The following is a 14,576-nucleotide window of genomic DNA, read 5'->3' as shown; positions in this document are numbered from 1 at the left end:
TTCCGGTAGGTTTCTGTCAGATGATCTGAGCTCCCAGTCAGTGATGCTTTATGTCGGCTCACTCAAAACCAACCAAGGCTACTGTAGGACAATGGCCAGTTGACTAAATGTAACTTAGAAAACTGGGATTTTTAAACCTCATTCCATTTACAAAGGTTTGGTATTTGTAACCAAGAAAAGACACTGAGAACAAGGGACGACATTTATAAACAGCCATCCTCTGTCCTTAGTGTTTGGCTGTGGTCAAATGCACTACAATTGTAAATGAAAAAGTCCTTTATTCAAAAGCTGTTACTTAAAACTGTAGGATATACTCTACAGTGGCTCAAAACCTAAATCCCAACATGTGGGAGACTGAGGCAGGAGGATTATGGGTTTGAAACCAGCCTGGTCTATTCAGTAAAACTGTTTCAAAAGACCAATAATAATAATTAAATTGTGCTACGTAGTAGAATATGCCTCACAACTTCCAATAGAAACTTTTTCTTTTTAACAAATGATTTGGGAGGACCTAAAAAAAAATGTAGTAGTAATTAAGCTTTAAAAAAGCTATAAAAGAGATTTTACTTGTCAAATGGACACTTAAGTTTCCATTTCCTTAGATGGGCACCATACATGAAGCATGTTTATAAACTCTACCGGAAGAATTGTGAATTTTTAGTAGGATACAGACCCACCCAACACATGGCTTTACTCTTGGAGGCTAGAACATCATACTGTAGGTAGCTACAAAACAGTTGGCATCCAAACTTCTTGAAGAAGACCTACCTAACACCCGTGACATTTCAAAGACCTCACTGCCGCAAGAATGTTTTTACAAAAATATAGTTTATACGTTTTATGAAATATGAACAAGCCTGGAATAATCTGACACATAAGTGGTTGAAGAGTCAATGCAAATTGGATTACTAAGTACATTGGAAGGCAGGAAGTCGATATTCCCCACAGTGAGTCTATCAGGGTCTTGGCTGTCCCATCCGGTTGATTCCATACCTACTCGGTACGTGTGGGAAGGTAGGCCTCAATCCCTGGCCTGCTCCAACTCCTGGAAATCCAAGTCCTTGGCTGAACACACTGCTATACGGTGTGTGTCCACGATTAAGGCCCAAACCATATGGCCTTGTCTGTGTGTTCATAAGAATAACTGGGCTCACGTTTTTCCCAGGGGTGTTAAATGCAAACTCGGGAGGTGGGCTGCTGGGCTTGGCTGGTGTTGATGTGACAGGGGTCCTGTCGTCGGTGTTCTTTAAGAGAGGCATGGGGATGACGTGATGGTCTGAGAAGTTTAGGACATTGGGCGCAACAGGCCCAGATGATAAGGCAGGCCTAATCCAGTCGTCCTTGAAGATCTGAACAGTCAGAGTGGACACCAGCGTGCACAGCCTGTTGGTCACATGAGCAAGGACCATTTGCTCGTTCGCATCTCGTCGAATTCTTACATGCACTGACCCAGCCTACAATAGAAAGAGTCATAAAACACTGCTTAGACTTAGTTATTATTATTTGATATTTATTTTTGAGACAGAGTTTTTCTCTGTGTAGCCCTGGCCTTCCTGGAACTCACTCTGTAGATCTGTCTACCTCTGCATCCCAGGTACTGGTATTAAAGGTGTATACCACTACCGCCTGCTTAAAAGACTTCTTAGAATTATAATACTAAGAATTCTGTTTTATTTATAATTTGATTTGTACTTGCTTGTTTTCTTTAAGATAAGAAAAAACTTAGCATCTTCCTATTCACTGCTGGTACTTACCAATGTAAAGTGTTAAGGAAATGATTTGTGACCCCTGAAAAGATGGAGGAGAGATGCAGCTCAGTTGACAGACCGCATGCCAGACCCTGGGCTTGATTCCCAGCACTGCATAGACCAGGCACGGCTGAGATACCAGCGCTGGGGACGGCAGGACATCCAAGTGCAGAAAGCTAGGATTTCGTTACACGGTCTAATAAGAAAATCTTAGAGCCCATAACTAACTGGAATTTCAAAGAGCAGAAAAAGAGGCGGGGTGCGGTGGCTCATGTCTTCACTCCCAGAACTGATGGGCAGAGAGAGGCAGGAGGATCTCAGTGAACTTGAGACCAGCCTGGGTTCAACTGAGAGGCCCCCATCTCAAAATGCAAGTTAGTAAGTGATAAGAAAGGTACCTAACATCAACTCAGGCCTCTGCACACCTACACAGACAGACACACAACACCACACACATGGGCATGCACTGCCGGCAATGACTAGCTGGTGTAGCCATTTTGCAAGGCAATCTGATTATTTGCACTAAAAGCCATAAACATTTGATTATTCTGTACTTCACAAAAATCACATAAAAACCAATTGTTCATTTGGTTTTTTTTTTTTTGTTTTTTTTTTTTTTTTTTTGAGACAAGGTCTTGCTATGTAGACTTGGTTTGGCTTGGAACTTGCTATGAAGACCAGACTGGCTTTGAACTCACAGAATTCCATAAGCCTTTGCCTCCTGAGTTTTGGCATTAAAGGCGTGCACCACCGGGCTAAAAATGAATTTTAAAGACTAATCATGGATATCTATGGAAATTATTTTTACAAAGATGTTCTTCATAGCCTATGCAAATAGGTAAATTGGAAAACAACCAAAGACGAGCATTTGGACTGACAAAGGAGTGTGAGAATGTTTACATAAAATTCTAAAGTCATTAAACTACACACTGAGGAGTCCAGAGGTGTGTCTTAGTTGAAGAGTACTTGTCTATAACACAGTACCCTCAGTGAGATCCGCAGCACCACAACATACACACACAAATGACAGCAGCAGGTTTTGAAATGCCCAAATGTTTCAACAGCAAACCTGAAACCTACAAACAGGTGTTAAAAACTAAGTGCTACGGCACCTGTGAAATCGCAAGCATGAGCTCTAAGGCCCAGGAGCTCTGATACTGTGCATGAGGAAGCACAAGAAAGAACAGAGACACCAACTGACCTAAAAACCCCAGAGCAGTTAAGTGACAGCTACTGAATGGAAACCTTAGAAGGCTCTGCTATACTTCATGATGAAAGAGCACCACTGGGTCTGCGAGATCTGCAGCTCTGCAGTAGCCCAGGCCCTGTAAGCTTGCAAAACTAACCAATCACAGTTCCTCTCCAGGACAAAGAAATCCAAACCGCACAGCAGAGACAACAGGTGGGGGAGGGTAGGTCTACAGGACCAGGGTCAGGAGAAAGACAACACCTCTTAGAATTTCGTGTTTATATGTACTGGCACATACAGCTTATAAACTACCACTCCGGCTCACAGTCCAGAAAGGCATAAAAACAAGTAACAGACCAGGCTTTTAATCCCAGCATTCAGCATGCAGATGGATCTCTGTGAATCTGAGGCTAGCCTGGTCTATACAGAGAGTTCCAGGACAACCATGGCTACATACAGCAACCTGAATTAAAAAGACAAAACAAAACCAAAAAGGACATGTAAGCCAAGGTGATGGGGCTCGTCTAGAGTCTCAGTGTTCAGGAGGCTTGTAGTGCAAGGCTGGGTGCAACAGCCTCGTCTGCAGAACGGGACACTATAAACACGTGTAAGAGGAGAGTGTGTAATGACAGGGAAACTATGAGGCAAGAAGTCCTAGATTCAACAACAACAAAACACCCAGTAGTTTTGACGCTAAATAAAAAAAAAAAAAAAAAAAAAGAAGAAGAAAAAAGACACTTCAATCTCAATCTGAGGTTGTCAATATTTAGATGCCATTAAACAGAAAGAAAAACCAAAGCTTCCATGAAAAAAAATTTAAAGATGTATTTATTTTAATTTTGTATGCATGAGTGTTTTGCTTGCATGTATGTCTGTGCACCATGTGTGTCCCAGAGCCTGAGGAGGTCAGCAGAGAGGGGAGCCACCATGTGGATGCTGGGAATGGAGCCCAGGTCTTCTGGAAGGGCAGCTTGACCATGGATCTTCTTTCTAGCTCCAACAATTAAAGAACCCTTTTCAGCTGTATCTTACTATTGTGTATATGAGGGCTGTGCCAGCGTGTGTATGCTGTGTGTCTGTGCCTGTTGAGGTCCCCTGGGACTGGACTTACTGGATGGCTGTGAGCCACCACGTCAGTGCTAGGTCCTCTGGAAGAGTGACACTGAGCCAACTCTCCAGACCACCACCATGAAAAATTTAACAAAATGCTATTTACATTTTACAAACCATGCTTAAATCATAAACTAACTTGTAGAAGACATACCAAGGAGCCAAATCCAAGGGTCCAAAAGTGCTCATTTCGGACTTCCAACACGCCATCCAAGGTAGACACCTAATCAGACATAGAACAGTTTATCAGTTACCTGCATTAGACAGAGCACTGTAGTAGTCCAACCACATTACAGGCTTACTGTAAGCCTAGAAACAACACAGCTAAACCCTGTTCAAGGACAGAAGTCCCACATAATTCCGGTTGGTTCTGGCTGCCCCGCCCTGGGTCAGGGGCAGACTGCACAGTGCTTTGCATTTTATGGGTTTGTTTTTAAACAAGGTAGACATAATTATTTATGACAATCGTTTGCAGTACCAGGTTTCTTTTTTAAGGTGTGCATGGGAGTGTATGTGAGAACTGGCTGTTTCTTTCCCTGGATCCTCCTGTAACAAGCTCCTATTTGAATGTAAGGCCACTGAGTAAATTCCAGAGCCATGAGGACAGAGACACAAAGATGTGCTCAGGGCCAGGATTCCAGCTGGACAAAGTGGTCTTTCCAACACTGACAATGAGAACAGTGTCAACATCCACACCAAGGGTCTTCCTTCTTCGCTAGTGGGTGGGTTTTCTAACGAGAGAAAATAACCTACAAGCAGAGAGTCTGGGTGGATTAGCATGGAGACTTGGACTTTTGTCTTCAGTCGAAGAGAAAGATCATTTATTCGGCTAATAAGAAGTCCTCTGACCATTACCTCCTGCATTTACTTCAAGTCAATTTGTCTTCTAAACTGAGCCATTTCTTACATTTTTCTATTTCTGACCTCATGTTATAGCCCCTACTCTGTTAATAAAACACACACAAACTCCCCTGGAAGAAAATCCAGTTGAATATATTATACATACCCACCCTTTGTTTCTCTAACATCATTTTGAAAAATAACTTATTTATTTACTATTTCAACTTACCTCTCTAATCAGTTTGTCCAACTGACCAATAACATGAGGTGGTGTTGTCTAAAAAATAAAATAAAATAAAACATGAATGTCCTGGGGAGAAATTAACTTTGCAATGATAGTTCTGATGCTCCCCTAACACACACAATGGGTTTCAAACCAGCCTTGGCTTTTGACATGTCTTATTATAATTTAGGGAAGAGAGGTCCACTGGCCTAAAAAAAATCACTAATTGGTCCACACACATTTGCTTATTTGGGGTTTTTATTTTTGTTGTTGTTGTTGTTTTTGAGAATGCCAGGAGCCTGCCCTGGCTTTTAGAATGAGTAGTAGGAGGTGGGACTCAGCTTCAGATGAAGGTCACGACTTGTGACCTCTGGCCTTGTAACACTCTCTTATTATTTTGTGCTAATAAATGCAGGTTTCTGACTATTCTGTGGCTTAATGCTGCTGGTTTCTGGTAATAAATTCCCACTGGCAGCTACAGGGACGAAGAAGGAAGAAAAGGTTTAATTGCTAGGTCTCTTTTCTTTCTGGCTCAAGGACCTTTCTCTGGCCAGGAGAGAGGCTTGGGACTGCTTAACTCTTCATGAAACAGGGAAAAAAAGAAAACAATTTACACAGACAATATGCACAGACACACATACACACCTTGGCCAGGTCCAGCTACATGTTTCATTAATTTCAAAGTGTTCATGCATACTTACATATATACAAATATACGTACACATGTATGTATATACGTATAGACAAACAGACAGACATACACATATATACATTCGGTGAATAGGGCTGAGCCCCAAATGCCACCCATACATTTGGATGAGTGGGGCAAAGCCCCCCAAGATATTACCTTATTTCTACTGGTCTTTTTATACTTTGATGAAACTCTTTAAAAAATTACCTCATAGAAAAAAATATTACACAAAAGAGGAGTTATAAAAAGATGTTGATAATAAGTTCAAAGTGTTTTATTCTATAATTCCAAAACAATAGTTTCACGTGCCTTTCTTTACCAGAGTGCATACCAGTGGCTTCATCCTTGGGTCTGACCTAGGAAGAATGTTTTCCTTGATTACAAATGTATCCCAAGCCTATTTCTCTAGTATGACTGTGAAGGCCCATTGTATTTCTCATTATGCAGCCTTTATTTGCTATTCTATGAAGAGGGGCACATTCTATTCTTGAGTCTAACTTTATTACATCTTTCTAGCAACACAATTAAAATCGGCTCCTTAAATTTTCTTCTTAAAATTATTTGATTCAAATCAGAAATTCTATAAAGTCGTTAATTCATCTAAATAGCATTAATTCATGAACGTTCATCTTCATGTTGATCTGCAGGGAATTTGCCCAGGGATCATTAGGTTATGTAATAGTGTCAGGAGAGGCATATCAGCATTGAGAAGCAAGCCTGGGATGGAGTCTCTAAGGACCCTGCGTTCTTAGGGCTCATCTATCACACAGATGATACAAAATGGTGGGTCATTTCCAGAAAACTCACTTGTGTGTGTGCTTTTAGCCTTCCCTAAATGGCTTCTGTCATGAGCAAAAACAGATTAAGGAGAAAGCTGCTGAGAGTGGGAGGGGCTCCCAGGGAGGAACCACCACACTCTTCCTCACAAAGAAGCTGCTTTTTCTGGAATCCAATGAGACTTACGGAACAACCAATGAGTGACTTACTGCAGTGGTGAGACACGCCTTTAAGAGGATTCTGTGACTTCCAGGCCAGCCTGGTCTACACAGTGAATTCCAGGACAGCAGAGGTAATGATGAAAACATGTCTCATCAAAAACAAGAAAACAAGAGTGCTTACTGCCTCCGCAGGGGACCAGAGTTAGGCTCCCAGCTGCCACACACACACACACAACTGCCTATAATCCCAGTCCCCAGATAGCTGAGTTCTCTCCTAACATCCGAGAACTCTCCCTGCACTGGAGAAGGAACGAAGAGGCAGGTAGAGTTCTGTGAGTTCCAAGGCCAACCTGGACTGCACAGTGAAGCAGTCTCAAAGGAAAAACCATAAATAAATGAATAAAGAAAGTGAGATAAAAAAATAAATAAAATGAGGTAAAAAAGAACCAACCAGCGAACTAACAAAAAGTATATAAGAAATAGAAAAGTCACATTTCATTTAGGGTATAGTACTACATAAAGATCATGTTGTCTTTATCACTAAGAACAGGACGTATATGCACCTCGTTCTGGGAAATCTGTCTATATTATCCATAGTCACTATGATAATCTAATGACGGAAAAAAAAGCAACAGTAAGCGGAGTATGTATAAAACCCAGAGCATGTTTACCCAAGGAAATGAAATATCCAAAAAATATTTAAATATCATTATTTCCACTTAAAATATGACTAGAACAAACAATTATAAATTAACAATTGCATGTGACAGAAACAAAGAAAAGTGTGAGCCTAAATTACTGCATGGTAACAAAATTCCCACCCATTTCTGCTAAATGAGTTCAGAGAATCTTGTTGGGCTTCACTGCTAAAGGCTCATTTTATCTGTCTGCTGGAAGACACGGTGCTGGGAAGAGACTCCGCTCACACTGAGCGAATGCATGGAGTGACAGCAAGGGCCTCACCTGGAGAAGCACTTTCCCGCTGTACACACTCATGGGGTACATGGTGCCAAAGGTCATCAGGGCAATGGCGATCGCTGACGCAGTGTCTACAGCAAAGTAATTACTGCAAGGAAAACAGTTCACAACCTTAAGTGTCAACTGACAATTTAATAATCCGCCAAAAACTAGTTATCAAGCACAACTCTTAGAAAACAACCACAACAGCTACTACCGTCAGGAGAGCACCTCAGGAATAAGGATGGGGCGGGGCAGACAACAGAACTCCAGTAAGTCAGCTTTTAGAACTCTTTCCTGTCAGACTTCAGTGGAAAAATAATAGTCATATCAGTGTGAGGAGAGAGAAGAGACGAGCCTTTCTTTACTTCTCCTTTAAGTGTACCTGATGCCAGGAAGAGGGCAGACTTAAGTAAACAACTTCAATTGACAGCCTGACAGGAGACAAAGGACTTTCATCTGTTTCCAGACATTTTGAACTCAGCAATTCTTGTATTAAAAACTTCAGAACTAGCCCTGCGTGGCGTTGTGCACTCTTAATCCTAGTAGTCAGCAGGCAAATCTCTGAGTTCAAGGCCAGCCTGATCTACAGAGCAAGTTCTAGGACAGCCAGGGCTACACAGAGACATCTTGTCTCAAAAAAAAAAAACAAAACCAACAAATAAAAAATTGCAAAGTTACCCAGAAATATGTTATGGTGACATTACAGATGAAGGACTATATCACGTCGATTCTGAAGCTCTCCTAACAAGACCACAACGCCAACTGCTGCAAGCTGAGTCTCAACAGTTTTACTTCCCCTGAGCTTGGAACAGAAACAGGAATAAGACAGTGTCTGCCACACAAGGAGCAGAGTGCACACAAGAAAACCACATTGAGGCACTCTGCACACTGGGCGTGGCACACACCAGTACCCAGGGTTTAGGAGGTGAAAGTGGGAAAGATCCAGGGTTAAAGGCCAATCTTGGCTAAGTGGCAAGTTCCAGGTTACCCTGGGCTACCTGAGACCTCCTTGTGAAAACTGAATAAATAATTAAGTAATACAATAGCAATGATCAAGTCTCTAGAGGACATTATTGACAAACAGAATGTTTAATGAGGCTACCAAGGTGGGGGTAATTCAGAAAAGCTAGAGCTGGAGAGATGACTCAGCAGTTGAAAGCAACTGCAGCTTTTCTAGAAGACCCGGTTCCAGTCCTGGCACCCACACAGTGGCTCACAACTGTCTGCAACTGCACTCCCAGGATATCCAATGCCCTTTTCTGGCTTTCAAAGCACTAGGCACATACATGGTGAACAGATACGCATGCAGACAAAACATCCTTACACATAAAATTAAAAAAAGAAAAAAGAAAAAGGAGATGAGCTTTGAGCTGGGTGGACGGTGGGAGGAGATATTTCAGACAGGGAAGCAACAGGGGCAGGGGCTGGAATCCTGGGGCCTGGACAGGTGGTGCTGGTAAGGTCTGTAGAGGGCTGACTTACAGGACCCCAAGCTAAACACCTTCAATGTTTTACAAATGGATCTGAGACTAGGAAACCCTAGTGCTGATCCAGAAAGATGATGGTGACAGAGGCAGTCATGTGGAGAGGACCAGAGATGGATGAGAAGGAAAACAGACCAGGAGACTCTTTTGGTGGCAGTGATGAAGATGATGGTTTTACCTGGGCAGCAAAACGGCAAAGGGGAGACCAATACACAGTAAGAAAAGCCTGAGTCTCGGGATAAGTCAGGTTTGGCCTTGGTTTGGAGAAAACTGAGCACAGAGAAACCAAAGCAGGCACTAAAGAAAGCACCGAAGCCCCTGCAAAGCCACTTCACGGTGGACACCACCGTGTCTAGCATCTGTGTATCTCAGTTCACAGTGGCATTAGTCAGCCGCCAAAAGATGGATTCAATCCAGATGTTCTCTGGCAGATGCGTGGGTAAAACGTGGGATTTGGCCTCAAAAAAGGAAACAGAGATAGACGGTATGGATAAACCGTGGAGAGACTGCTGTATGAGACAAGCCAGTTAAAAATATGCTTGTACTTATTACAACATACTTAAAACCCGAGGCAGGGCGTAGACAGGTTACCAGGGATGCTGAGAAGAGGAACAGAGGTATCATTTACATAAAATAGAGCCTCAGTTAGGATGGAGGAAAAGTTCTGCAGGTGTCAGGGCCAGGGAAACGGATCAGCAAGTTTGAACACTTGCTTCTCAAGCCTGATGACCTGAGTTGGATCACAAAACTCATGTAATAGGTTGGATGTGGTGACCCACATCCGTACTATATCCCAGCATTCCCACAGGGACATCACCAGGAGCCCAAGGCTAGCAAGCCTGGAGCACGCTGCACATGAGAGAAATCCTGTTTCAACTAGCTGGAAGGTGAGCAAGCATGGGCTTCCCAGAGCTGTCCTAACTGCCACACAGATGCTGGCACACACACAAATTAATATTAATGAAGAAATGATGCACTGTCTTGGAATTCAACATAAATCTGGTTAGAAAAAAAAGATTTGGGAATCCTCTCAGAGACAGAAAATAACAAAAGACCAAAAAAACAAAAAACAAAAAAACCCAAAAAATCCAACACAACTGCCTGTCACTTTTTAGGAGAAATATTTGTAAAAAGAACAATAGCAACTAAGAAGCCATTATAGCATGCGTCCTTGTGTAAAGGGTAAGCTGGCCTCATCCTCCCCTCCCCCCAGCAAGAGCAGTTCTGACCACCTTCTGGCTCCCTCAGCCAGCCAGCAGGAGCAATTAGAAACCATTTTCTGGTCTTCATTGTAGGTTGTGGTGAGAAATACTGGGGCCTAATTCCTTTACTTTTCAGATGGAAATCCTTGAGGACAAGACCTGATCAAGTTACATAGGTCACAAGCAAAAACCAATAGACGTCTGACCCCCAAACCATAAAGTCCAGTCCCAGGAATCAAAACACATCCGATAGCAATGCAGTATACTCACTTAATTTCAATCAGCATGTATGTTATACACAGAGCAAATGCCCCAGCAAGATCAATCAGAACAAATGGGTTCATGCGGGGCAAGAAGACACTGCTGAGTCCTGGAATAATGCCACACAAGCTATGGAAGACCAAACAGAGTATTCATTAGATTCCACATGACACTGATGGAAACCGTCACATATACAGTGCATTGTACTTCTCAGAGAGCAAAGAGGGCTCAGGGACAAAGCTCTGCCACTGTACAGAATCCCTGTGGCATCAGTTAAAAAGCCAAGAAAGACTAAGAACTGAACTGAGCAATTCATGCAGTGACTTCAAATCTAAGCCTCCATGGTAGAGGCACTTCTCAGGAATTCTTTTTAAGTTATACAAATCAGAAAACTCCAGTGCATCTTACCTTCGACTGAGGTCTGCCACATGCTCTTGAAGCCAGCTTGTACTAGCAGCTTTAAGGAGAAAATACTTAAATTAACTATATAGAAAAATGAAACCATCAGTAGAAACCTAAGTTCTTTCATTTTAAAAATAAGTTTGGCAGTGACCATGTAACAAGACAAAGGGCAAGACTTCTCAAATCTACCGCTTTTCCCTCTTCTGTGACAAGAACTAAGTGTGGAGCGGTTTCACCTCTGCTGCACAGTGACTTGGAGGAGTAAGTACATGACACATTCCAGTACTTTCAATATCCAGTTTCAGGGGAGGGAGAGGACTCTAGGTGAGACCCTTGAGGTTCGCATGATGGAAGAAAAGAATCGACTTAAAGCTGTTCTCTGACCTTTATGCCACACACGTGCAGCTCTCCTGGCAAATATGTGTATTTTAAAAAGTTAAAAAAATTTTAGTCTGTACATATTTTTTTGTATCTATAAAGAATGGGTCCAGATCATGTCAATTATTAATTTTGTCAGCTCTCAGAAAGCCAGGAGTGCATGTAGGGACACCCAAAGATACCAATAGGGACTGTCCCTTAACAAATAGCCCCCCAACTCAAAAGGCGTGCATCCTGGTGCTTCTGACCCCACCTAACAAGCCTGTGCCAGGAGGAGACTGACAGGCTCGGTGAAATACCGATACCTCGCTGACGAGAAAGCCATGACTCCGGAACATCTACTTTCAAGTTCTAGCTCAGACTGACCAGAGAGCTGCCTTTGACAAATAACTTCATCTTTGAACACCTTGGTGTGAAATGGGAATAATAAAGTATTTGCTTCAATAACTATGAGGAGAATTAGTAAATACGCATCACTCCTGACTGATGCGGATAGAGTTCGTTTTCCTGACACCATGAGATTGCTGAGGTACAAGTGAGCTCCTCAGAAAGCTCCCCATCTGCTGTGTGGCTCAGTCCAAAGACCTAAAGAACATCTATCTGTGTCTTCTGTCCCCACGCAGGCCCTGAGAACCCACTCACATCTCCATTTATTAACAGCGAATTCTTCGAAGGTTAATGTGATTCCAAAACACTAAAGGTTTTGAAGACAATCAGCAATTTATGCCAATGCGGCAGAAAAATTGTGAAGACTTCGAGACGCCTTTCATTTGTTGTGTTGGAGGCAGGGCCTCAGTATGCAGTCATGGCTGCTAGCCTGTGCCAACACAATCCTCCTGCCTCAGCTTCTCATATTCTGAGACTGTAGGCATGTGCCTAGATATACCTGTAGTTGTCCATCATGTATCATTAGTTCACTGGCTTTTCTATAGTCTTTTCAGTGTTTACTAATAAGATGAAATTCCGTAGTCTTCCAATAGACTTGAGAACTAGCTGGGTGGTGGTAGGGCACGCATTTAGCCCCAGCACTCAGGAGGCAGAGACAATTGAATCTAAGTTCAAGGCCAGCCTGGTCTACAGAATGAGTTCCAAGACAGCCATGGCTACACAGAGAGACCCTGTCTCAGAAAAACAAGCATTTAAGAACCTTTGGATTAGCTCTTCCTTCTCTCCTGAATATATTTCTCACAGATTTACAAGTTCATGAAAAAAAAAAATTAAAAAAACCTGCCAGTTTTTATAAGAAAAAAATTTAAATTAACTGTAAACTAAAACAAGCAAAAAAAAAAAAAACATACCTTCAGAGACGTAAGCAAAAGGCTTATTCCGAATAGAAAGCATCGTGAACAGGTTGAAAGAAAGGGCCACAAAAGTACCAACTAACAATCTTCCCCTAGAAAGAGCAAAACGTCCCTGTTCAACATTTTCGTGATAATTCCAATCTGTAATTTCATATGTGGAGAACAAGAGGGAAAAGGGAAGAGCATCCACTTAAGTCTGCCAACCAGAATCCAGCTCGTTTTCGAGTGACGCAGCTTGTCTTGCCTGCTGCTGCCCCATGTACACAGGACTGCATGGTCTCTTCCCATCGACAGTGTTTTTACTGCTACAGATTTATGCAAATGTCAATGGAAGTGGGTGGTAAGGACATTTTCTTCCAAAGGCAGCAAGGACAGCTTTGGGCTCCAGTGTGCACCGGCAAACACTAGAGGGAGCTGCTTAGTGTGCTGACCTCAGCCTGACCTTACAGTCCTTCCTGGGCTGGGAACTGTTGAAGACCAGATGGAGTCCTGGGATTTGGAGGTTCTCTTCCTGAGACACAAGTGATAAGACCCAGTACTCTCAACTCTGATGATGGACAAAGTAATAATGAGGCAACTAGTATCTGGGATCAAAATTAACTGAAAACCACCCCTGCCCCAATAACATCTTTGGGTGGAGATAAATGTCGGTGGTAGGATATTTCCCTAGCATGCATCCCTGAGACTAGACTGATCCCAGAGCTGTGAGAAACAGATAAATAACCATCTTACGTATGTATCTCGGGCTGCTCCAAAAAGCGTTCTGCACTAGAAGAAAAATACATCAAATAAGTTATAGAAATTATAAAACTAAAAACATGTATTATAGTTATTATAAATATATAACTAATCTACCCTAAAGAGCATAAAATGATACAATGGGGATGAGGCCAAGAGACCAACAAATTACTCTCCATACATAGTGTCAACATTTCTCTAACAAGCTTCAGTGGCTTTAGAAAGAAGTTCAACACATACCAGGCGGAATCTTTATTCAGATTCACCTTTGACTGGAGTTAATATTACCAAAGAAAAAGTTATATAACTGGAGCTTCAACACTGTCCATGGTAATCTATATACTATTCAAACCACTATGTCTCACTGGACTCTGTCATATTTCCAAGTGTCATGGGTAAGACTGACCATAACACACACAAAAATGTACCTTTCTTTTAGTATAAAGAGGGCTCCCAATTGTGCCAAGACAGTAGAAGCAAATACAGCCAGGACTTCTAATCTTTCAAACCTGAAATCAGATGATTCGTTAGGACACCAAAATTAACAAACCTGTCTTCCTAGAACATGTACATATCTCATTTCTCACTGGATCAATACATGCGTGGGCAGTGTCCTGCGGGCCAAACTGAGACTACGGAAGCTGTAGACGACTGATACCCAAGGTAGGAGGTTATCCTGACTGTCTGGCTGGACTAATCTGCCTGGCTGTGCAGGTGTCTCCTTCCCTCACTGCTCACTGTGTCCTTCTGGGATCTGTGAGCTCCTCCCCATTGAGGACAGTTTTCTTCAGTCGAGGGCACAGACTATCTGTGCCTGCCTGCAGACTCTCCACACAAGCTCCCAAAGAACACCAAATGACAACTGAAAAAACAGTATCTATTTTATACATATTCATATAACTATTTATAACCATGACTTTTGTAGAATCAATAATTATCATAACAGTTAACACTTAATTGACCCATTCTGCACTGCACACTAGTCAGTGTTTAATAGATTATTTGAAATAAATCTTAAGTATTTTAATGGCTGGGTGAGTCTGTGATGGTGTTTCCAGAAATAACTAGAAAATAAGGGCTCTAAGGTAATCAGCACACTACTGCCCTGACA

At 42.2% G+C, this 14,576-nt stretch overlaps 1 protein-coding gene across 3 annotated transcripts in view; it reads right to left on the bottom strand.

Moving 5' to 3' along the window:
- Positions 1 to 657: 657 nt before the first annotated feature.
- Positions 658 to 14,576, bottom strand: part of SLC30A6 (solute carrier family 30 member 6) — a 29,128-nt gene continuing 15,209 nt past the window's right edge. For 2 of the 3 annotated variants that reach the window (XM_080928815.1, XM_080928816.1), the window contains exons 6-14: positions 13,894 to 13,974; positions 13,460 to 13,495; positions 12,725 to 12,819; positions 11,055 to 11,103; positions 10,656 to 10,775; positions 7,703 to 7,805; positions 5,117 to 5,164; positions 4,202 to 4,270; positions 658 to 1,454 (exon numbers count right to left, since the gene is read on the bottom strand). In XM_080928815.1, the coding sequence (XP_080784941.1) occupies positions 957 to 1,454; positions 4,202 to 4,270; positions 5,117 to 5,164; positions 7,703 to 7,805; positions 10,656 to 10,775; positions 11,055 to 11,103; positions 12,725 to 12,819; positions 13,460 to 13,495; positions 13,894 to 13,974 (1,099 nt within the window). In that variant the 3' untranslated portion in view covers positions 658 to 956. Of the gene's footprint in view, positions 1,455 to 4,201; positions 4,271 to 5,116; positions 5,165 to 7,702; positions 7,806 to 10,655; positions 10,776 to 11,054; positions 11,104 to 12,724; positions 12,820 to 13,459; positions 13,496 to 13,893; positions 13,975 to 14,576 lie in introns of those variants that run through there. The other variant, XM_080928817.1, reaches the window with a different exon arrangement.

The sequence above is a fragment of the Micromys minutus genome (genome assembly GCF_963924665.1).
Source record: "Micromys minutus genome assembly, chromosome: 1".
NCBI lineage: Eukaryota > Metazoa > Chordata > Mammalia > Rodentia > Muridae > Micromys > Micromys minutus.
The sequence above is the reverse complement of the archived record's forward strand: the minus strand, read 5'-3'. Positions and strand labels throughout refer to the sequence as shown.